This window comes from Cibotium barometz, chromosome 39 (genome assembly GCF_041138505.1).
Source record: "Cibotium barometz isolate CiBa-2024 chromosome 39, ASM4113850v1, whole genome shotgun sequence".
NCBI classification, from domain to species: domain Eukaryota; kingdom Viridiplantae; phylum Streptophyta; class Polypodiopsida; order Cyatheales; family Cibotiaceae; genus Cibotium; species Cibotium barometz.
The window spans coordinates 12,390,675-12,414,693 of NC_141084.1; the positions used below are offsets into that span (position 1 = coordinate 12,390,675).

The window sequence follows — 24,019 nt, forward strand, 5'->3', positions numbered from 1 at the left end:
GGCTTTTTCTGCTTTTTCTTTCTTTCGGTACTCCCTGCATCAATCTTTCTTCGATTGCATGCAGGTTGACCAAATAGATCATGATGTATATTTGTCTTATATTGACATCTTCGGTTGATGTACTTTGAGACTATCTACTTTGGATAGTCATCTTGTAAATCTAATATACTTATGATTCCACACAAAAAAAAAAGTGTGTGTGTGTGTGCATGGGAGGAGGGTAATACAAAGCTTGAAGTCAAGGTAATCATGCAAGCTTTCTCGCTTTATGGATTAGCTATTGGGCTGAACGTCAACTATGCAAAATCAAAACTCTTGCCACTGAAAAATTGTGATTGGCATAGATTACTTTGGCTAGGACAAACTGAGCCACCTAATTAGATAGTCATGCATCTTGGATACCCCATTGGATGGGAGATCTCCCTTAAAGAAGAGATTGAATGGGTGATGCAAAACCTACATCACAAAATTGAATATTGGAAGCTGTCTACTTGGCCTTTGCATGTACGTCCGCAAATAGTGCAGTCTATAATCATTGTATATGAGCAATTTTATCTCCCTTTGCTATCCTGGTCTCGCAAACAAATTGACATTTTGATGTCTAAAGTCTTGGAATGCTTGTGGAAAACAAAAGCAGATAGACATGCCCTCCGTCTAATGAAGTTTGCTCGCCCAAGATGCATGGTGGTCTTGATATTCTTAATGTGTGTGTCGTGTGTGTTATGTGTGTGTGTGTGTGTGTGTGTGTGTGTGGAGCAAGGGGAGGGGGGTAATACAAAGCCTGATTTCAAGATAATCATGCAAGCTTTGTCGCTTTATGGGTTAGCTGCTTGGCTGGACATCAGCTTCGCAAAATCAAAACTCTTACCGCTCAAAAATTATGATTGGCATAGATTACTTTGGCCAAGACAAACTATGCCACCTAATCAGATAGTCACACATCTTGGATACCCCACTGGATGGGAGAACTTGCAACTGCTCCTCACTGGAGACCAACCACAATCGGAAAACAAATGCACAAACTTAGATCACTTAACCTTGATAAATAATGAACAACATTAGCATCCACAATCTGAAAATGACAATGCACAACTTGACACCACCACTGGGGCCGGAAAGGGCCGACTCCCCCCTCCATACGCTGCCATTGAGCCGTGGAGCTTGCCCTGTCTTCTGACATGTTTTGTTGCATGTGAACAGGTGGTAAGTAATCTTTTTAACACACTTTCTAAGGTTATATTTATAACTAACACTAACCTTTGTATTTATAATGCTATGTATTCACATTCATTAAAACTTTTAGACATGGACAATAATAAGTGATGTGGGTGCCAAAAATCCATTTGAAGAAAGTCATACATGTAACTCTACTGGAAGGGACCACGTGAAAGGAAGAACCTTCACCGACTCTCTCTCTCTCTCTCTCTCTCTCTCTCTCTCTCTCTCTCTCTCTCTCTCTCTCTCTCTCTCTCTCTCCTAGCAATCGAAGAAACTCCTCCTCTCACCGGCGTATGGAAGCACCCCAACTCCCTCTACCTGGCGTGTTGAAACGGAACTACCAAAACTCCTCTTTCCGTCTCTTTGAAGGTGCTACAACAAAGACCCAACTGCACTCTTTCTCTCTCTTCGAAGGTGCTACAGCAAAGACCGAATGCACACTCTCTCCCTCTAGCTTGGACACGACGTGCTGAAGCGAACATGAGTGAGGCTGGCACATCCCTTCTCATCTGCAAGTTGACTATCATTCCATAGCTATTCAAGCTACCGTACAGATCCTAGCTACGGTACAATACTATCGGTACCCACAAGACTTGCTGGAAATCCTACTGTACTTGTTAGAAACCCTTCTGTACAGCCTATTGTATTTGCTGCAAACCCTGTTGTGAAGCCTATTGTACTGGCTGCCCTTGCTGAAAACCCTACCGTACCTACTGTGCTTACAGTAGTACCTGCTGCACCAGATGTATTTTCTGTGAAACGGCTCCACATGTACCTATTTGAGTGAAGGTTGTGTCTTAGAGGAGAGGGAAACTACTGCTCATGACATCCTATCTTTCCCACAAGGTAAGGGCTGCATACAGTTTAATACAATGGAATTTTTCTTTTCTTTTCTTCCTTGAATCGTGAATGGAGTACCTGCTATCTCTCTCATTGGGATTCTCCGAGATTTTATTATCCCTGTGCTTGCCCTAACCCTGCTCTCAAGTTTCGAGAGCTATCAGTGAAGGTCAGTGGGCCTGGGAATTTCGAAGCAAAGCTTTCATTGGGACCGAGTAACATCATGCATACTAATTGTGAGGACTACCATTTTCTCATCATCATCCGGCTCACACTTTAGACTAGTGAGTTGCCGGGTTAGTAGGGAGATTGTTATATGCGTGTGTGTGTGTGTGTGTGTGTGTGTGTGTGTGTGCGCGTGCGCGCGCGCATGTACATACATACATACATATACATAGATATATATATATATACCATTTTCTCATCATCATCCGGCTCACAATTTAGACTAGTGAGTTGCCGGGTTAGTAGGGAGCTTGCTATATGCGTGTGTGTGTGTGTGTGTGTACACACATGTACATACATACATACATGTACGTAGATATATATATATATATATATATATATAGAGAGAGAGAGAGAGAGAGAGAGATACATATATGTAAGAGAGGTAGATATATATGTATCTTATATGTATGTGTGTGTATGTGTATACACGTGCACACACACACACACACACACACACACATTTATATATATATATATATATATATATATATATATATATATATATATATATATTCATAAGGTCAAAAAAATCTGAACTTACGAATTGAGAGATTTGAGAAGAATAATAGTGAAGAAGGACAAAGACAAAAACAAAGCATTTGAAAGATCAAAAATAAATAAACTAACAAACCTAGCTACTAAGGAGAGGAAATCAAAAGATAATATCAAACGAAGACTTTTAATTAAGACAAACAAAAAAAACAAAAAAAACAAAAAAACAAAAAAACAAAAAACAAAAACAAACAAACAAAACAAAACAAACCAAACAAACAAACAAAAAAAATGAAACAGAAAAAACAAAACAGAAAACAAGAAACAAGAAAATAAAACAATTACATGAATAAAAGAAACTTTAAAAAATAAAAAATAAAAAATAAAAAACACACACACAAAAGCATACACACACTTCTTCTTAATAAGAACTTCTTAAACCTTTTGAGCTGAGATACTAAACAACACCACAAAATAGCAAAACAGAGAATCGTAAACTCTAGACCTAAAGCACTTAAGAGCCAGAACCAAACATTAAGCTAAACTTTAAAAAAGACTTCGACTCAAAAGTGCAACCATTAACTCCAATGTCTATCCAAACATGAAGTGTAGGTTCATCAACTCTATCATGCATACAATTGACAATAAGCTATGACATCCCTACTCACGTCATCAAAGCCCAATTGTAGGTGCAAGTTATATATATATATATATATATAGAGAGAGAGAGAGAGAGAGAGAGATGCATATATAGAGAGAGGTAGATATATATGTATCTTATGTGTGTACACCTCCCTCTCTCTCTCTCTCTCTCTCTCTCTCTCTCTCTCTCTCTCTACACACTCTCTCTCTATGTGTGTGTGTGTGTGTGTGTGTGTGTGTGTGTGTGTGTGTGTGTGTGTACAGAAGGATATTACCACACTTAACAAGATAATCATCCTCTCTCTCTCTCTCTCTCTCTCTCTCTCTCTCTCTCTCTCTCATTCAGATTCATCGGCTATGGAGGATCCAGATTCACATAGCAGTTTGAAACTACAATGGAGCACTTTGGAGTCTGGACACATCCTGGGAGGATGAAGGAGGTCATGGAGGGACGGGACATCATACTACTTACAAAGACGCACCAGAGCCCACAGAGGGGGCTACTCAAAGTAGAGGGCTATCAGTGGGAGTTTACATACACCGGGACCACCCGACAGAGCACAACGAGAGGATCTGGAGGTATAGCGGTACTCTTCAAGCGAGAGCTACAAAAGCGCCTACATGTGGTAGCATGTGACCAGGAGGCTAGATACATGTGGATTAGACTGCAGCTCTCAGCAAACAGGGTGTTATACATTGCTCTATGCTACTTCTCTCCTAGAGGATAGAGATATGCCATGACAACAGAGGAGGAGAGTAGAGGGGAGGAGGAGGACACAGGGCCATTGGGAGAGTCACCATATGGAGCCCTTTCAGATGAGATCACACACTACTCCAACCTGGGGGAAGTCCTCCTTATGGGGGACTTCAATGCACGGACACAAAGCCGATGTCACATGCACTCTGCACTCAGTGCATGGTGACAAGATGGCTCATCATCAGAAGTGCAACAGTTGTACAGTTTTAGAACCCAATAGGATGACAATTGTCGTACGCCGTGACCCCATTGTACATCCTCAATCCATGATAAGTCAGGCACGAGCTACATAGGTCATTCCTCAACCTTAGCGGGTCAGTCAGTCAGTCAAGTCCCTTAACCCACTTGGAGAGAATCATTCATGCATGTAGAGTCAGTAGAAGCCTTAGGGTTTGCATCAGAAAGCACTTTGCATCCTGCATAATATGCATTCATATGCCTGTGCATCATTTAGAACACCCCAGAAGTCTAAGGAAATTTACTAGGATTTATCTAATATTTTTTTCATATTTAATAGTATTTATTTAGCATTATTTGCATTATTGGGCATTTATAAATATAAACTTTATTAAATGACCAACCTCCAGTTAGTATAAATAGGCTTGCATAGGGCTTAGTTTCTCATTCAGTCTTCATTGTGCTAAGAGCTCTCCTCCTCAGCCCTAGGAGTATCCTTGCCTTCAGCCCTAGACTAATCCAGCCCTTGGAGCTCATAAGCTTGCTTCTCCAGCCCCTTGAGAACCCCTTGCTTCAGTCAACCCTAGGCGCCTGTCTTCAGCATCAAAGCAGCCCTGATTCAGCATCGGATCAGCCTTGATTCAGCATACTGTCAAGCCTCAGTTCAACGCCAGCAATCAGCCCAGCAGACCTGCGTTTTTATCCAGCCGTACAACAGATCCTCTGCGTTTCTGTCCAGCCGTCCAGCAGCCATCTGCACCCTCAGGTTACTCATTAGTTTCAGTTCAGCAGCTTCCCTACAGGCCTGCGTTTCTGTCCACAGCAGTTTCCAGCCTTGAATCCACAGTTTGCAGCAGTGTCCAGCCTTCTGTGCATCATCCATACATGGAGCAGTCATCTGGTGAAGGTAACACAGCATTCATAGTGTTTTCAGCATTCTAACATAGTGTAGAACAGTCCACCTTCTTCCTTTCTCAGCCTCAGGTGTGCAACCCTTCCTCATGCCCTTGGGAAGAGTGCATAGGCTCGAGATCAGGTCATCGAGGTGTTTCTACAGCCGTGTACAGATTAGCCACTCTCCGATCCTCCGAGATCTTGCGTTTGGCTTATCTACAGTCCACAATCATTCTCTCTAAAGAAATAAAGCAAATACTATCTCATTATCGGGATAGGGGGCCCTTCAGTGGGTAATTCGGGACCCAATCTGGTGTACAGTTCTCATCTCTCTCTCTCTCATCTCTTTAGAAGTTTGAAGTATTGAAATGGATTGCTAAACTCACGAAACTCAGGATACAAAAGACGGTGTGAGCATTTGTGTGACAGGATCTTCCAATACAAAGACTTCCGCTGCATATCACAGCCGACAGTGTGACATTTATGATTTCGAGCACCTCGAGGTGATGCACACACTAGAGGTGTAGGACACGGGAGCTTGTAGGGTGTGAGAGGACATGGGGCCGGATAACACCAGATATGGTCATCACTTACTTGAGCTGGGAGCGCAACACCATCTCGTTATTTATAACGGGATGAGACAATGGCAAGATTCAAGAGCACTGACATGGTTTCCACGATCAGGGGATAGCACAGTGGACTACATCATGGGGTCCATGGAGACCACACAAGCAGTGACATCTTTCACCATCCCCCCCTGTCCTATTGGTGCAGATCACACGTACCTCTTACTGTCACTGGCGAGCTCCACACCACCATCCACACAGCCCACACAAGCATCGCATACAACTTTACTTCACCCATGACTCGGCAGACATATATGAGCATCGTGTATATGACGGGCTATTCCAGATGGATCCTCTGTCACCTCTAGACACTCACCACCCAGCTGTCATCTCTACTACATACGCCCGCCGCCCGCAGTTTCCCCCATCATACACACATTGCACACACAAATAGATCTCGGAGCATGCCCCAGAATCGGTGGTATGATGATAGAGTGCAGAGAGCTATATAGACACCTCCGTGCCCAAAGAGCGCTGGGGACCATTACACAGAGACAGGCAAGCCGACAGATGAGGACCCTCACACACCGTAAGAGGCGTGCATATGAGGAGGCACAGTACTGAGATATATACCACCTACTCATGAGCAGAGATGCAGCCACTGCATGGCGCAGGATGAGAGAGCCTCGCCCTCGTACCCCGATTGAGGATCCACACACATGGCACACATATGCAAAGAGCCTCTACCATATGCCTCAGTAGCCGCCTATACCACAGCCACAAGAGTCCCGCCCTACCACCTCTACTTTCTTTACCGCCTCGATGGTAGAGAGAGCTATCCGCCGGTTACAGCATGGAAGATCGGCTAACCACACAGGTATACAAAGTGAGCATCTTATTTATGCAGCTGACACACTGGGACCCTTTGTTGCTCACCTCTTTAATAGGGCACTAGTGGAGGGCCTACCAGCTGAGTGGACTATGCACACCATCGAGCCTCTCCACAAAGCGGGAGACATGCTAGACCCCAGCAACTACAGGACTATCATGATTGGTCATACATTGGCCAAACTTTATGGTGCAGTGCTCGAGGCAGAGTTGAGCTCAATATGCAAAGGAGAGGGACTGCGAGCACAAGGGCAGGATGGATTTCGACGAGCTTTCTCCACTATTGACCATATATTCACTCTAAGATGTCTAATTGGTCATACATTGGCCAAACTTTATGGCGCAATGCTCGAGGCAGAGTTGAGCTCAATAGGAGGAGGGACTGCGACCACCAGGGCAGGATGGATTTCGACGAGCTTTCTCCATTATTGACCATATATTCACTCTGAGATGTCTGATTGACCAGGCTAGGGCACGGGAGAAGAGATTATACTTTTGCTTTGTGGATTTCCACAACATTTGACACGGTGCCACGAAAGAGACTCTTCTAACACCTACAGTCATTGGGGATCCCATCAGAGATGATTTGGGGCATCTATGCTTTATATGAGCACGTCCTCGAGCACATACAAAGCCCCGAGGGGCTATCTGATGTTATTGCTAGCACCATAGGTGTGAAGCAAGGATGCCCACTCTCTCCTACACTATTTGGGCTATACATCGATGAGGTGGCTGACTTCATTGATCACGGTGGTGGGGACGGGGTAGACATCTCAGGTACCACAGTCCACATTATGCTATATGCAGATGATATTATTCTGGTCTCTGAGTCGCAAATGGGACTACAACACCATCTCCATGCACTCGATGACTTCTGCACACACAGAGGGCTTACAGTGAACCTTGGGAAAACCAAGGCCATGATTTTCCACACCTTAGGGCCAGTTTGACGACATGCCATCTTCACACTAGGAGGAGGATGGCAGGCAGAGGTGGTAGACTCATATGTGTACCTGGGGATTACATTTACGACTCCGCCAAGAAGATTTACTATGGCACAGACAGCCAAGAAAAGACTCACACGAGGGAATGCAGCTCTAGCCATGCTAGAGCGACAGTGTCACCAGGCACACTTCCAGGAGCCCTGCACTAAGGGGTGGTTGTTTGACACACTAGTCACCCCTGCTTTGATGTATGTTGTAGCAGTATGGGCACCTGGGCTCGCCACCTCCACATGGTCTCAGATAGAGCCCTCAGATTCTCATGCTCTCACAGATGATCCGCAGCAAACCCTCCGTCCCACATAACATTGTCCGAATGGAGTTTGTTGCACCTCCTATGCTAGTAGAGGCCCTCTTCCAGACGATCTGCTTCATACAGAGAATCAGAGATATGCCATCAGATCAACTCTCACATACAGCTTTTGAGGCGTCCAGGCAGCTCGCAAAGAGTGGAGATAGGAGATCATGGTATTCACTGATGATACAGTGGCTCACTCAGCATGGTCTCGACCTAGATCACCTGCCACCTTTCCAGTATGATATACATGCACCACACATCCAGCTCTCTCACAGTGAGAGGAACAAAGTTCTTCGGCAGGATTTATGGCAACGATACACTCAAGAGACTTGGATTACAGCCAGTCAGCCTCTACCGCCGAAGATGCTATACTACAGAGATTAGTTTATGCGTATCAACGGATGGATTCATACAGAGACCTGGATACATGGATGTGTACATGCCTCACAATGCCCGAGTGGCGATTGGCCAACTCAGAGTGTCATCACACCAGCTTGAGATTGAGGCAGGTAGGGCAGCACGGATCCCCAGAGCAGAGAGGATATGCAGACTATGCCAGGAGGAGGTTGAGAGTGAGTAACATTATGTATGCAGATGCAGAGCATATAGTGTCATTAGAGAGAGATACACCACCATCTTCAGTGGACATCCCTCACTCTGCCAGATCATGGAGTCCACAGACCAACGCAAATTTGGCCAGTTCTTGCTAGAGACACAGCACCACAGAGAGACACTGATACGGACTCATACCACAAGGAGAGACGGGCGACAGCTCCAGCTCACTGATTTCTTCCAGAGATCTATCCCAGTGCCTACCCTGACACAGGAGGGGGTTACACTTCAGCGACCTCCGAGCCAGACGGAGACCAAGAGCACCAGGCTACCAGACTCCTAGACTACATCGGAGGGAGATCTCAGAGATACGGGCTCGACATCAGCACCATATCCAGGAGCGGCTAGCTCACTTACACTCACACCCAGAGATCATGCTCCGAGGTATTTTTGCCTCGCCATCGCCTATGTATCACATATTATACCCCCATTATGGTACTGGTCGGAGCTAGACAGATCTGCATTGCATTCTTGTATACCCTACACATATAGGTTGCATACTGAGCCTCTAGCAGTAGTGCTCCATCCATCACACCCCCCCACTAGCTCAATACTTTCATACTTTATTTCATGTTCATTTTGTCCTTTTTTTTCTGGACATCAAGAAGACATTGACAGTTGTACATTGATTTGTCTCATAGGTCGAGTTCGGCCTCTAGTAGACGTTAATATAGCTTTCTTTCTGTCTTTCTCTCTCTATTGGTTAGCACCAAAATAAAGCAATAGAGGAGTTGTTTTTAAAAAAAACAATTAAGCGCACTTTGAAACTTGAAAACGTTCAAGCAGCACTCCTTTGAAAACAAAAACTCAAAAGGTTAAAGCAACTATACTTTTTTCAGAACGGAAGCAATCTCCTCATCATAATCAAGCCTTGAAGCTAGGTGAAGGTCCTTGGCAGCATCCTCCCAGTGCCCCAACATAGCATTGGCCTGTCCCCTCCATTTATAACCCTTGGCTGAGTCTGGATTTATCTGCAAAACAGGTACAACAAGACAAAAACCACTTTGCAACAAGAAATGATAAAAAAAGATCCTCAACAAAGAACCTTCCAGTAGAAAACTTTAATGCGGTAATGAATACATAACTATACACATAAACGAGCATTGTCGATGTATCCACTTTTTATGCAAACAAGAAAACAACTGCTGTTGCTCATTTTGTATGCAAGGAGGAGCCTTCAATTCAACATGTCCAAGTTCGCTAAAATCAATAGGCAATCATAAGATTGCAGTTGTCCACAGTTAAAAGGCCTGATTGGGAAGCTAAAAAGCACACAATGGAACACCATAATGAATCGAGTAAAGCAGCATAAACAGTTTAATCCCTTGGCTTTATTTTGAAACCAGTAAATGAATAATATAAAATGACAAATCGCCTTCAAAGCAGACTTTCCCTTTGCCAGTAAAAACCAGAACAGCAAGAAACAACCCATGCAACTTTTATCTTCAGCCAAGGCACAACACAAGCAGAGAAAACACTTGGTGCTTGAAGCAGCACTCACAAATCTAGGGTTTAGCAGTCCCAGTCTGGGGCATACACAAGCAATCTTTTAACCAATATGCTTGCACAAAGTAATAGTTCAGTAGCAAGAACCATCATGGAAAGAGCTGGCTATATGACTGCCCAGCCATAGCTTGTTTTGCAGGCCTGAGGCTAGATCAACACCACACCAAGTTTTGCCCAAACCCAAGAATCCCAAAATACCACTGGATCCCACCATCCAAGTGTAGGGCTAGCTCTTGACATAAGCTTCATCAGGGTCCGGGTTTCATGACCCTTTGTTATGCGCAATCCACTCCATTCTATAGGTACAGGTTATAGTAAAAGCACGGGTCCCTTTCATACCAATACAAACCCAAAGTAACTAGTTAGTCAATTTACACTACAGAGAGCTTCGTTCAGGGTCCCCTAAAGGTATTAGCCTAACCCCATCATAAAAGGCAGCATGCTCATGTATATGCCAGTGGAAAGCTCAGGTTATTTGTCAGACTCGACAAAAATCTAAAGAGTAATCTTGACTCCACGAGAGTATACTCATGTTCATACATTAAGAAATGTCCATGTTAGTGGATAAACCACCATATTGAGTTTGTTTGCTTCCCTGGAGGTGAAGGGCAAGACTTTGCCATGATGAAGGCTAGCACTAAGGAGAACACACAAACACACTCACAAAACACTCACTTTGTATGCAATCACATCACTTTCGATAGAAAGAATTAGCATAAACCAGCCAACATACTTATAATGCACAAGAGTCTTCACCCTCCATGACTACTCAGCCAGCAAAACAAACCTACTCAAACATTGTGTGGCAACCCTAACTGCGTCTGGTAGCACAAATCCTCACATATAATCCATATACTTCATCAACTTCAAGGAGGAGACTCTCGAATGAAACATCAATCCGTTGCTCAAAACCAGTCACAAGAGAAGACCATTGAAATGAACAAGGCTGCAGAGAGAGAAACTTTGACTCTCGAGTGAAACATCCATCCGTTGCTCAAAACCAGTCACAAGAGAAGACCATTGAAATGAACAAGGCTGCAGAGAGAGAAACTTTTACAACAGAGTTCATTACAAATGTAGAGAAAAAAGAATTGGTTGAAGGAAGAGGTTTCATGCACCGTGCAATGTTTGCCTAATGGGTGAGCTGAATTCCAAAATTTCTACAACATGCATCTTTTAGGCTTTAATAAATATTGCAAAAACCTTTGCGAATGACATACATTAGACACATCTTCCTACCAAAGCGTGTGCACATAGAAGATTGTGCGATGTTTTATGCAAAATGAAATAAATTAGACACATCTTCCTACCAACACGTGCACGTGCACGGTGCAATGTACACACACGCACGCATGTGTATGTGTATGTATTATGTAAACAGATAGTGAGATAGATAGATGGAAGTGTACAAGCTTATGTGCATGCACAACAAAAATTTCTCAAGCGGTCATGTGAAAAGAGGGGCATGGCTACCTTAATAGCTGCATCAGCATCTCGAATAGCAGCATTAGGCTTTTTCAACTTGACATATACACCAGCTACAAAAGAAAAAATTGTGAGAAAACAGAAACATTTGTTCCTTCGTAAAAGGATCACCATCCTGAAAAGCTAATAGAACCCATGTTCCTAATTATTGCACTTTAAGCAAGCATAAACATATCCCTGCCTTATGGCAACTCATACCCCTGTTGGCGTACAGTATAGCTGATGAAGGATTAGCAAGAATAGCCTCAGTTAAACAGCTCACTGCCATGTCAAGGTCCCCTGCAGCAGAGAATAATATTAATAATACCAAGTTAGCAGGAAAATTTAGTCTGAATGTCCAAACAAACAAACAAATCCACACCCCTAATCAGATGTTCTGCACAAACGTACCTTCTGCTAGTGCATCCATTGCTTTCCCTTTAGCAATTTGGGCACTGTCCCGCATTTCTTCAGTCACTTCAATTGATGCATCACCCATCTGATATTTGTGCAGGCAATTCACAAGAGAAAAATATAAGAAGAGAGAGCAGAGGGATACACAGAGAGAAAACCGTGTGGAGGGGGGGGGAGGGGAAATGTGAGGTACTACTACTTTTAGATCAGTTGATCTTCCCTTATGATTTAAGGACCATAGAATATTGTAAGCAGAGCAAAAACAACTGATTATCTGATTAGAACGGAAACACAAATTAAATCGATATAGTAAAACGAAACCTGTTGAGGAGATTCATTATCAGGGTCAACAACATCACTGTTGTCCAACTCCACTTCAGACTCCTCTTCAACATCACTGCTGCTGAATGCTCCATCTGCCGTATTCTTGAAATCTCTAGACTGCTCTTCAAGTTCTGGCATGTCATCATCACTCTCTTCTCCTTGAGTGGCCTGAGCGTTATGCAAAAAAGCTAAGCAAAAGTCATTCTGCAAGTCCTCCCTTTCCATGTCATCAGATAATTATCCAAGTATACACAGACGATACATACAAGAACAGTGAGAGATATCATGCACTCTCTAGCCAAATTAGCTTAAATCCACTAGTAAAGTCTATAGCAAAATCCAGCGTAAGGAAAAAAAAATCATATTTTTCCTCACGCCACCCAATTTCCAAGCATCAATCCAAGTTGTCAAAAACACTCATTTTTGGCGATAAGGAGATGAAAATATGCTGAAACTGGCAGGAGACTTAGAAGTGTCCCTCACACATGCAAAAGATTTCATTTGTTATAAAAAGGTCCCTTTTAACAGAAGAGCTCCCTGGAATTAAGTACTTGATCCGGAATGGATTAAAGGGTGGTTGGTAGTCAGTACTTGATCCAGAATGGATTAATGTTCCGAGATGATAGAGTATATGTACCTGATTGTGCTGAGATTAGGAGGATGATTCTATATGAATGACATGACTCCAAGGTCACCGCGAAACATTTCCCTGCTGAAACGATTTATTTTTGAATGAAACGTTTCACCACCGAAAGGTGGCCAAAAGAGCTGAAAGTATACACAGTGCACACCAACAGTTCAATAATCAATCAATCATAACCCTCAAATTGGTGGAAGAATCGGGCAACCAATTTGGGGATCCAAATTGAGATTTGCTCAAATTGGGCAACCAAATAGGGAATTTTGTCCCAAATTAGACAAAACCCCCAAATTTGGGCATCGAATTGAATGCCCATTTCTGAAATTTGGGCTTCGAATTGAATGCCCATTTCTGAATGTTGAGAAGATGGGCTTATAGCTGTGATTTTTTGTATGTTTTTCTCATACTGCCCGCCCTGAAACGTTTTACGTTTCACTCCATGCATGAAACGTTTCACCAACGTTTCTAGGGAAGTGAAACACGTTTTGCAGTGACCCTTGACTCTCCTATAGCACGTCATCCGATAGTACAACAAACCTATGACGTTTTACGTTTCACTCCATGCATGAAACGTTCACCAACGTTTCTGGGGAAGTGAAACGCGTTTCGCGATGACCCTGCATGACTCTCCTACAACAGGTCATCCGATAGTACAACACACCTATGATTTAGTAAAAAAGACGTTTTATTGGCCTAAAATGAAGGCAGAAGTCCAACCAAGACTATGTGGTGAAGTGTCTCAATGACACGTAAAAAGGCTAAACATCTTAGAGCTGGAGGGTTGTTACATCCTATAGAGATCCCTTTTGGGAACTGGGAAAGTATTTCCATGGATTTTATTGTCAGATTGCCACGCACTAACAAAGGGCATGACGGTATCTAGGTGGTGGTCGACAGACTGACAAAGATGGCGAGATGTCCACCTTTAGAACACTAAACCTTTGTATGCTCATACAAGGAGAATTGTGTGTTGTTTGCCTTGAATTGTTTCAAGTAGAGATTGTAAATAGTTGAAAAGCCTAGTTTATATGGATTTGTCCAAGGCCTATGAGAGCAACTCGAGCATCTATATAGTCAGCATTGGCCAAGTGCTTTAAGCTTTTATGGTCTCATATACGTATACAGTTTTACAACTCCCCTTATTGGGATACAATGGATTTATGGAACATGATATTTCATGGATCAAGGATCGCTGACCCCAACCTAACATCCCGTACCACTAGACAAAATCATCCATCTTTTAGCTCCATGGCCCCGAGATCCTACACGCTTCCTTGTCTACAGTTTGCAACGTCATAACATCAATAACCTCTAGAAGGCAATTCTACTCAACATTTTCTTAGACCTTCTAGAAGGCAACATCAAAGGTGCGGGCCCAAAAGCAAGATTTCGTGATTTTCTTGTTGGATTTTCACAAGACCTTTAACTAGGTTGATTGAACCTTCCTAGAGAGCATTATGATCCATATGCAATTTTCAATTACTTGGGTAAGGAGGACAGAACAAGCACTCCTCCATTTCCCAATCGATCAACCAACACTTCACTCCCTCCTAGCCTTCTCTTCCTGTTGGTGATAAGAGGCCATGAGCAATTTCTTGAGTACAAGACGAGCTAGAGGAATTTTCGCCTACAATTGAGAGTTGTCACATCTTCGTGAGACAAATATCAATTAGCACAAATAGTACGCGCTCTATGAATGTTCAAAGCAAGCAAGAGGCAACTTATCTATATCCATTAACGAATTCGTCTTTTCCCCACTCCCTTTTTTGTGAAGATTCATTGAACTCAACCATTTTATGCTCTTACCCATATTTTCTAGGTTTTCCAATGAATACATGACCCTAATCTCTAGGCCATTCACCTTGTATAGACGATATCCCTTCCATAAACGTGCTAGGAACTAGAATAACAAGTTGTGGCAATCTACCACAATCCAATCATGCTTAAGCTTAAATAAGCAATTCAATGTCGCATTATCTCATAGCCTCCTTAGCATCTCTTGCAAGACCTCAATCCACTCATTCATCAAACATGTAGCCGTTGAACATATACGTGTCCTTTGCAACTCTGGCATAACCGTAATCCCACCATTTGGCAAAACATATAAGCCTTTGGTCAAACAAGTTTAGCAACTACAATAATTAGCTTTACTAGTAAAATTTATGATTAAAAACTCCCGTAGACATATATACCTAGATGAATCCAGAAACATGCCCAAATTCACCTAATAAGAAAGTGCAATTTATAACCTCATGATAGTCATCCACAAGAAAATAAATCATCAACTCCAACATGCATAGTATAGACTAGATACTACGACATCCCCACTAACATCATCAGTGCCCAATAGTCGGTGTAGAACTTGATATTAATATATGCTCCCCCCTCCCACACACACACACACACACACACATGGGAGCATACATTTATACAAAAGTCTGTCTTGAGTTTCTATCAGAGCTTCAAAGATACAGGGCAGAATCAGCCATAATGAAGCCTAGCACTAAGAATCATAACAAATAGAAACAATTATTACAACAAAAAGGTGGTTAATAGGACATATGCACCACTAAAGATAGAAAGAATTAACACAATATCAACTGGCTGCAACTTGGACGAAAACTTCACAATGTAAAATTTGCGTGTCCGCTAATACAGCATAAAGATATACCTAGATGAATCCAAGAACATGCCCAAATTCACCTTATAAGAAAGTGCAATTTATAACCTCATGGTAGTCGTCCACAAGAAATTAAACCATCAACTCCCATAGACAATTGTAAGGCATAATGGAGAACAATTAGTCACAATACAAACCTTACTAGAATCTAGTCCATTGTAAAAAGCCCTTTCAAATTCTCAATAGAGCTCGACCCAGATAATATCAATCATTCCTGACTTTGTTAGAAAATACCATTATTATATCTCCAAGAGTGTCCAGAATCCAGATACTTGCTAGAATAGCACCTAGCTCTACTCATACCACATGAATTAATAAAGAAATGCATGTAAATTAATATCAATCCCGTGCATCTATAGATTGGATCACTGCTGTTTGGCAGGTTGCTTGACATCCACTAGATTACTAATCCTAGTGTCTCATCCAGGTTCAATCAACAACGCAGTTTAGCAACTGGTATATTGCCTACCTTCCTCGATGGCCAAGAAAAGTACAAACGTAAGCAAAGATGACGTACCTTAGAGGTTTCTGACTTTCCATATGCAGAAGGTGGCAACTTGGCATCAAGCCTACAGATCAAAGGTAACACAAGCACATTACACTTACATCGGTCTTAAATACATCAATGGAAGTTCAAGCTATTTCTATTTCCTAGCTTGACAAAAACCTATGTGCTACCTTGAATACATGAGACAAAGCTTCAAATCATCAACTCCATCATGCATAGCATAGACTACTAGGTGGCATCCCAACTCACATCATCAGCACCACGAGTAGGTGCAGAACCATGCATAAAGTTTCTCTGGTGAAGGGCAGACTCGGCTGAAGACTAAAAAGCATACGCACACAGTAGGAGATCAAGCAATTTCTCCTCTTTGAATGGAAAGAGTTAGCATAAACCAGCTGGCCTCAACTTGGACAAAGACTCCCTACTCTGTAAGATTGAACCCTAAGCTAGGAGGTAGGACCCGTGATCAAAGCACAGTGAAGCGAGAAATCATAAAAAAGCACTCATGGGAGTACAAAGTGAAACTCAGAAACCCTAGATTAGACAGTGAGGATAAAATGGCACTCAAAGCGAGAAACCCTACAGTAGAAAGTGAAGCTCAGAAACCCTAGATTACACAGTGAGGCGATACCCTAGAGTACACGGTGAAACGAAAAACCCTAGAATATACAGTGAAGCGACGAACCCTGACGACGAAAGAGAAACCCTAAGGTCCTCTTAGAAGAGAAGGGTTTAGAGAGAGAACCGGCACGCACTTTTCGAGGTAATTCCGAAAGAAACGCAGAGAAGGGTCCTGCAAGACCGCTGGGCTGGAGTCGCAGAGCTGAATGAAAGCCTTCAGCTGCGCGATCTTGCCTGCATCCATCTTTAGGTCAGAGGAAGAAGCTCTAAAAACCCCAATGAGTCTGCTTTCTTGCTTCCACCCAAGAGGAATTTAAGGATATAACATATGAACTACTAGAACCTTCCTCTTAGATAAAAACTTTGGATAAATATGACAATGAATGATATGTTGTATATCATCTCACTTTTTTTTGGCCTGCCATGTAAAGGCCTTAGCACAATAAGTCACTTTTTTTTTGGCCTACCATGTGAAGCCCTTAGTCCCTAGCCACACTAGGGGCCTACAATAAGTGAATAATTAAATCATTAATTACTTTTGATGTAAAACCTTTGCAATTACAAAAATTAAATGCTTTTGTAATGACTCTCTCATCAATCGTCACCTCCTCTCTCTCTCTCTCTCTCTCTCTCTCTCTCTCTCTCTCTCTCTCTTATGTAAATATGATGTTATTCTCTAGTATACAAAATTTCTAGTTTACGTAGGAAGTCGAGTAGGGCATAGTGCGATGCTCTGGTCTCAACGAGGAAGGTGGCACAAGAGGAGGAAGTTGATATGGATTACTAGGAGAGTAAATGCAAACCTTACGAAGGATGCATTGGTTTTTTTCTCTCACGCATAGGACGAAAAGCATCCATTGATGGAACTTGAGGAAGAGCACGGGGATTTTGAATCCATAACAAAAATTCCTCAAAATGTTTTAAAAATATCTATGGACGCAGATCTCTCATAGCTATAGCCGTTTGGGAGATGGAATTTTCAGATACTGTAGAGTCATTAGGCATAATTAGAAGAGAGGGTGATTATAGGGCATTAAGTAAGTTTCACATTAATTAATTAGTTGGTAGAAGGGCTCCAAGGCTTGAGGTGAAAGTTGATTAATTTCTTTTGATATAAGGGCTCCAACCTTTGGGGTGAAAAGTGGTGGAATTTTTAGGAGTTTTTGTGAAGGTTATTTTTTCTACACGTGGCATATCGTGGAGATCCTGCCTTTTTTTTTTCCCTACTTTGTCTCCCTCTCGCGCATTGTATTCCCAAGACAACAGCTCCATCTAATGAGCATATCTTGATACAAAGTTCTACACCCACTATTGGGCACTGATGACGTCGTAGTATCTAGTCCATACTATGCATAATGGAGTTGATTGTTATATAGTCTTGTGGGTTGACTACCATAACATGCATGTTCCTAAAAGGTGAATTGGGCATGTCCCTGGATTCATCTAGGTATATATATATATATATCTATCTATCTATCTAATAAGTGGCTAGGGCAGTTCTAGAGACACAGTAAGTAGAAAAAGAAAATTTAGATACACAACCCTTCAATTTACGCTTAAAAATGGGCACCTCCATCTAATTATTTAAAAAACACTCGATGATGATATTGGTATCCTATTCTCTCTCTCTCTCTCTCTCTCTCTCTCTCTCTCTCTCTCTCTCTCTCTCTCTCTCTCTCTCTCTCTCTCTCTCTCTCTCCATATAGGTAGGCCTTTATGAACATCCATAAGATGTACTCCTTGTTTAGGTCAAGAGCTACAGTATCGTATATCATTTGTGCAATGTTGTGTTCATGGAAAACATCTTCTAAACACATCATAAAACTTATGATTTTAAGATAAAATTATAGTGCTTTTAAAATTTTACTTATCTTTGAGCCAAAATATAAGTAAAATATTTTTATATTCTCCTTCCACAAAATGTATTTTAGAGATAAAATGTTGTAGATCCAGTGTATATAGTTTGCAGGTCCATTTTATACGGTTTATAGATCCATTATATATAGTTTATAGGTCCATTTTATATAGTTTATCGCTCTCTCTCTCTCTCTCTCTCTCTCTCTCTCTCTCTCTCTCTCTCTCTCTCTCTCTCTCTCTCTCTCTCTCTCTCTCTCTCTCTCTCTCTCTCTCTCTCTCTCACGATTATGTAAGCAGCTAGGATGTTATTCTCTAGTATACAAAATTTCTAGTTTACGTAGGAAGTCGAGTAGGGCATAGTGCGATGCTCTAGTCTCAACGAGGAAGGTGGCACAAGAGGAGGAAGTTGATATGGATTACTAGGAGAGTAAATGCAAACCTTACGAAGGATGCATTGGTTTTTTTTCTCTCACGCACAGGACGAAAAGCATCCATTGATGGAACTTGAGGAAGAGCACAGGGATTTTGAATCCATAACAAAAATTCCTCAAAATGTTTTAAAAATATCTATGGACGCAGATCTCTCATAGCTGTAGCCGTTTGGGAGATGGAATTTTCAGATACTGTAGAGTTATTAGGCATAATTAGAAGAGAGGTGATTATAGGGCATTAAGTAAGTTTCACATTAATTAATTAGTTGGTAGAAGGGCTCCAAGGCTTGAGGTGAAAGTTGATTAATTTCTTTTGATAAGGGCTCCAACCTTTGGGGTGAAAAGTGGTGGAATTTTTAGGAGTTTTTGTGAAGGTTATTTTTTCTACACGTGGCATATCGTGGAGATCCTGCCTTTTTTTTTTCCTACTTTGTCTCCCTCTCGCGCATTGTATCCCCAAGACAGCAGCTCCATCTAATGAGCATATCTTGATACAAAGTTCTACACCCACTATTGGGCACTGATGACGTTAGTGGGGATGTCGTAGTATCTAGTCCATACTATGCATAATGGAGTTGATTGTTATATAGTCTTGTGGGTTGACTACCATGAGTATATAACATGCATGTTCCTAAAAAGTGAATTTGGGCATGTTCCTAGATTCATCTAGGTATGTATATATCTATCTATCTATCTATCTATCTATCTAATAAGTGGCTAGGGTAGTTCTAGAGATAGGTATATATCTATCTATCTATCTATCTAGTCCATACTATGCATAATGGAGTTGATTGTTATATAGTCTTGTGGGTTGACTACCATGAGTATATAACATGCATGTTCCTAAAAGGTGAATTTAGGCATGTTCCTAGATTCATCTAGGTATATATATATCTATCTATCTAATAAGTGGCTAGGGTAGTTCTAGAGACACAGTAAGTAGAAAAAGAAAATTTAGATACACAACCCTTCAATTTACGCTTAAAAATGGGCACCTCCATCTAATTATTTAAAAAACACTCGATGATGATATTGGTATCCTATTCTCTCTCTCTCTCTCTCTCCATATAGGTAGGCCTTTGTGAACACCCATAAGATGTACTCCTTGTTTAGGTCAAGAGCTACAGCATCGTATATCATTTGTGCAATGTTGTGTTCATGGAAAACATCTTCTAAACACATCATAAAACTTATGATTTTAAGATAAAATTATAGTGTTTTTAAAATTTTACTTATCTTTGAGCCAAAATATAAGTAAAATATTTTTATATTCTCCTTCCACAAAATGTATTTTAGAGATAAAATGTTGTAGATCCAGTATGTATAGTTTGCAGGTCCATTTTATACGGTTTATAGATCCATTATATATAGTTTATAGGTCCGTTTTATATAGTTTATAGGTCCATTGTATATAGTTTGCAAGTCCATTAAATACCATTTGCATGTTTTCTATAAACATTGTATGTGTGTGTGTGTGTGTGTGTGTGTGTGTGTGTGTGTGTTCTTTGAGTATAAAATGTTATCTATATAGATTTTGTATCCCAAAAAAAATGTTATCTATATAATACCATGCCAGGAGACTAAGAGGGTAAATTTTGTAGTTAGATGGTGTTATAATGATAAAGAAGTCTCTCTCTCTCTCTCTCTCTCTCTCTCTCTCTCTCTCTCTCTCTCTCTCTCTCTCTCTCTCTCTCTCTCTCTCTCTCTCTCTCTCTCTCTCTCACACACACACACACACACAATATGTTTGCTTTACATTTTGCTTCTCGTGCAAGTACAACTCGCATTTGTTGGGACTCCAATCCCTTACCAAGCACTACACCATTACATATCATTTGTGTAATGTTGTGTTCATGGAAAACCTCTTATGAACGAATCATAAAACTTCCAACCTTGGAAAATTTTTGAGTGATTTCTAGAATTTACCTATCTTTGAGCCAAAATATAACTAAAATGTTTTTAAATTATCCATTCTTTGGAATCCACTAAATATAGTCAGAGATAAAAATTAGAATGTTGCAAGTCCATGGTATATAGTTTTTGCAAGTCCATTAGGTATCGTTTGAATGTTCTCTCTAAACATTGTGTATGTTTTCCTCAAGCATGAAAATGTTACCACATGCAAGGAGAGTAAGAAAAAAATTTGATAGTAATTTCCAATTGATCATGAGAAGTTTGTTCCATCTACAAAAGGAGTCCCCCCACATCCTCTAAGTGAGAAGTTTGTTCCATCTACAAAAGGAGCCCCCCCACATCCTCTAAATGTAGGAGATTGGGGGACTTTCTTTCAAGGTTGTAGACCAATTTTGGGTCACAAAAAATTGGGATTGTAACTCACTTGGCAAATCCAAAGAAGTAAGAGAAGCTTGAAGACATGCATAATGGCCATGAGAGCAAGGTCAAGAATGAACTTCCACTAGATAACATAGACAAGCGTAAAAGGTAAAGGGCTTTTGGGAAGCTGCCATGTAGTCCTTTGAAGGTGGATTTGAAGGTGGGGAATTCAAGTTTGGAGCAACAAGGATTTGCATGCCAACAACAGATGTTGAATTCTATCCAAGTTTAGCATTGGGTAGATGAATTAAACCTTCCCGATCACCTTTGGGTTGAGACAATTAATGCATCAATTTACCTCCTAAGTAGAAGTCCCACACAAGCTCTTGTCAATCTCACTCTAGAAGAAGCATATACAGGCAAAAGGATAGAAATTCTTTGATTGTATTGTTGCATACATGCATGTTCCATATGATGAGAAGAGAAACAAACTAGATGTAAAGTCTTGAAAATGCATATTCATTGGCTATGACTCACATGCCAAAGGTTACAAATTGTACGATCCAAATTTAACTTTCTATTTCTAGAGATGTTATATGATGAGCTTGACATATGGTATAAATCAGCCCCAACTTCATACCATAGAGGTATAGATATAAGCCACGTCAATTGATATTTGAGTAAATTACAACCAAGAAGAGTCATAAAGTAAGTCTACAATGACCTCTTAGAGTCCCTCTTTCTCTACATCATCCCAAAGTGAAGACATGGAGCATAAAGGTCCTAATTTTGAAGATGAAGCAAGTCAATTGCACTAACACTAAGAAGGTTTACAAGGGCAAAGTTCACACCTTAAATGTTGAATTAGAAATCCTCACATGTGGTTTTATGAGAAATGCAAAGCCCATTATGATGCCCCAAACATAAGAAGCAGCAAGAACATAGAGTTCTCATGAGCAATGATACTTGGGAACTTCTAGATTTTCCTCAAGGTAAGTAAGTGGGTTTATAGACTAAAGCTCGATACAAATGGGTGAGTTGATAGATTCAGAGCTAGGCTATGTTCCAAAAGTTTCCCTTAACATACGATGAGGACTATGATAGAACTTTTTCTCCTATTGCAAAAATGACAATCGTTGGACTTGTGATTCAATTATCAACTCACTATGAATGGCCACATCGAATTGGATATAAAAATTATTTTTTGAATGGATAATTGCAAGAGAAAATGTATACGCAGCAACCCCTTGGTTATGTTGATGCCACCTCTATTAGTAAAATGGATTAGAGGGTTAAACTCTTGAGAGAGTTCACAATTCATAGTGGATAAAACAAGCACAAAAAGCATGATTAAAAGCATTATTAGCAATTGTAAAGGGATTAGGAAGCTTAATTAAACTTATGGATCATTAGAGGAGGTAAACAAGTGACTTTATTCATGATAGGGTGCCTCTTATATAGGCTAAATACAAAGCATAAGGAGCCAAGTGAACTCTTATGATTTCTCATAGAATATCTCCTAGATTCGTTATATCTCTCCATGATTCTAGCTCCCTAGATGCATGGTAGGTTGATTGGCATCTACCTAGCCACTTATTGCAGATATAGAGATTCACTAGTAGCTAAATTGATTTTACAATGATGAAAATAACCTTAGACCATATGACCCTTAAACACATAGATGACTAGGGATATTTGGTGAACATTACCAATAAATCCCCCCTTAACAAATATCTTATTACCTAGTGGTCGGTTACCCAGGTACCATGCTATGGGTGAAAGTAGTCTATTGCCTCTTAGTATAAGCAAATGCAAAATGAGTAGGCCCATGCTATGGGGTAGTCAAGATGAGGATCATGATCCTTGGCCTCTTTAGAAATCCCAATCATCAGAACATAGTTGGCCTCATTAGCGGCCTCCTTCTCTTGGTCTTCATTAGCTTCTTCTTCTTCTCCTACAAGCAAGGAGAGCTTGAACCTTATTCTTCAAGAAGCAGTGTCCTCGTGTGATTGTTCTTTCCAGATAACCCATAAGCCTTCTTGTTTATGTTGATGTAGCCATTACACTCTTCATGTAGTGTATGTGCTCTAGGAGGCTATAAGATGAAATCATTTTTAAGTTCATAGAATTGAATTTTTAAGCCTATCTTTGAGTGCTTCCCTTTTGCTCCAAAAATTATGTCAAGTGTATCCCAAGCCTCATGTGCACTTTTAGCCTCAATGATGTGATGTATGTATGTATGTCACTTAACCCTAAAGCTATTAGCAAAAGCTTTTTCAGTTTTGGGGGTAAGCCATAATGTTTCAGTATCCCCCCTGGTTGTTGGTTTCTTATCTTTCCCATTTGAAATGTTCCAAAGTCCCTTTTTCATCAGTATAATCTTTACCGTGGTCTTGCCAAGTGTGAAAGCCTTTCCCTCAAGTGTGAAAGCCTTTCCCTCAAGTGTGAAAGCCTTTCTCTTAAAATTTATCAGTGTGACCCTTGGAATCCATTTAAGCAAGGTCTTACCTCTTGGCTTATAGTTGAAGGGAGTGTCTAATGCTTTACAAAAAGAAAGTGCCCATGATTACAAATTCCTTAACTCCATGTGAGCAACCTCTTATATGAGTTACTTTACACCTGCTAAAGGCTAAGTTTTTGTTTTTATAAAAAAAACTTTATCTCTAGGTGCACATGATGTGGTTACT

The 24,019-nt window shown here is 41.0% G+C and overlaps 1 protein-coding gene across 2 annotated transcripts in view; it reads right to left on the minus strand.

Moving 5' to 3' along the window:
• HIP1 (HSP70-interacting protein 1) overlaps positions 1-17,109 on the minus strand; it is a 28,008-nt gene extending 10,899 nt beyond the window's left edge. For both annotated transcript variants that reach the window (XM_086778318.1, XM_086778317.1), the window contains exons 1-7: positions 16,905-17,109; positions 16,159-16,210; positions 12,319-12,489; positions 11,995-12,082; positions 11,803-11,883; positions 11,593-11,657; positions 9,444-9,584 (exon numbers count right to left, since the gene is read on the minus strand). In XM_086778318.1, the coding sequence (XP_086634444.1) occupies positions 9,444-9,584; positions 11,593-11,657; positions 11,803-11,883; positions 11,995-12,082; positions 12,319-12,489; positions 16,159-16,210; positions 16,905-17,014 (708 nt within the window). In that variant the 5' untranslated portion in view covers positions 17,015-17,109. The remainder of the gene's footprint in view (positions 1-9,443; positions 9,585-11,592; positions 11,658-11,802; positions 11,884-11,994; positions 12,083-12,318; positions 12,490-16,158; positions 16,211-16,904) is intronic.
• Between the last annotated feature and the right edge of the window lie 6,910 nt (positions 17,110-24,019).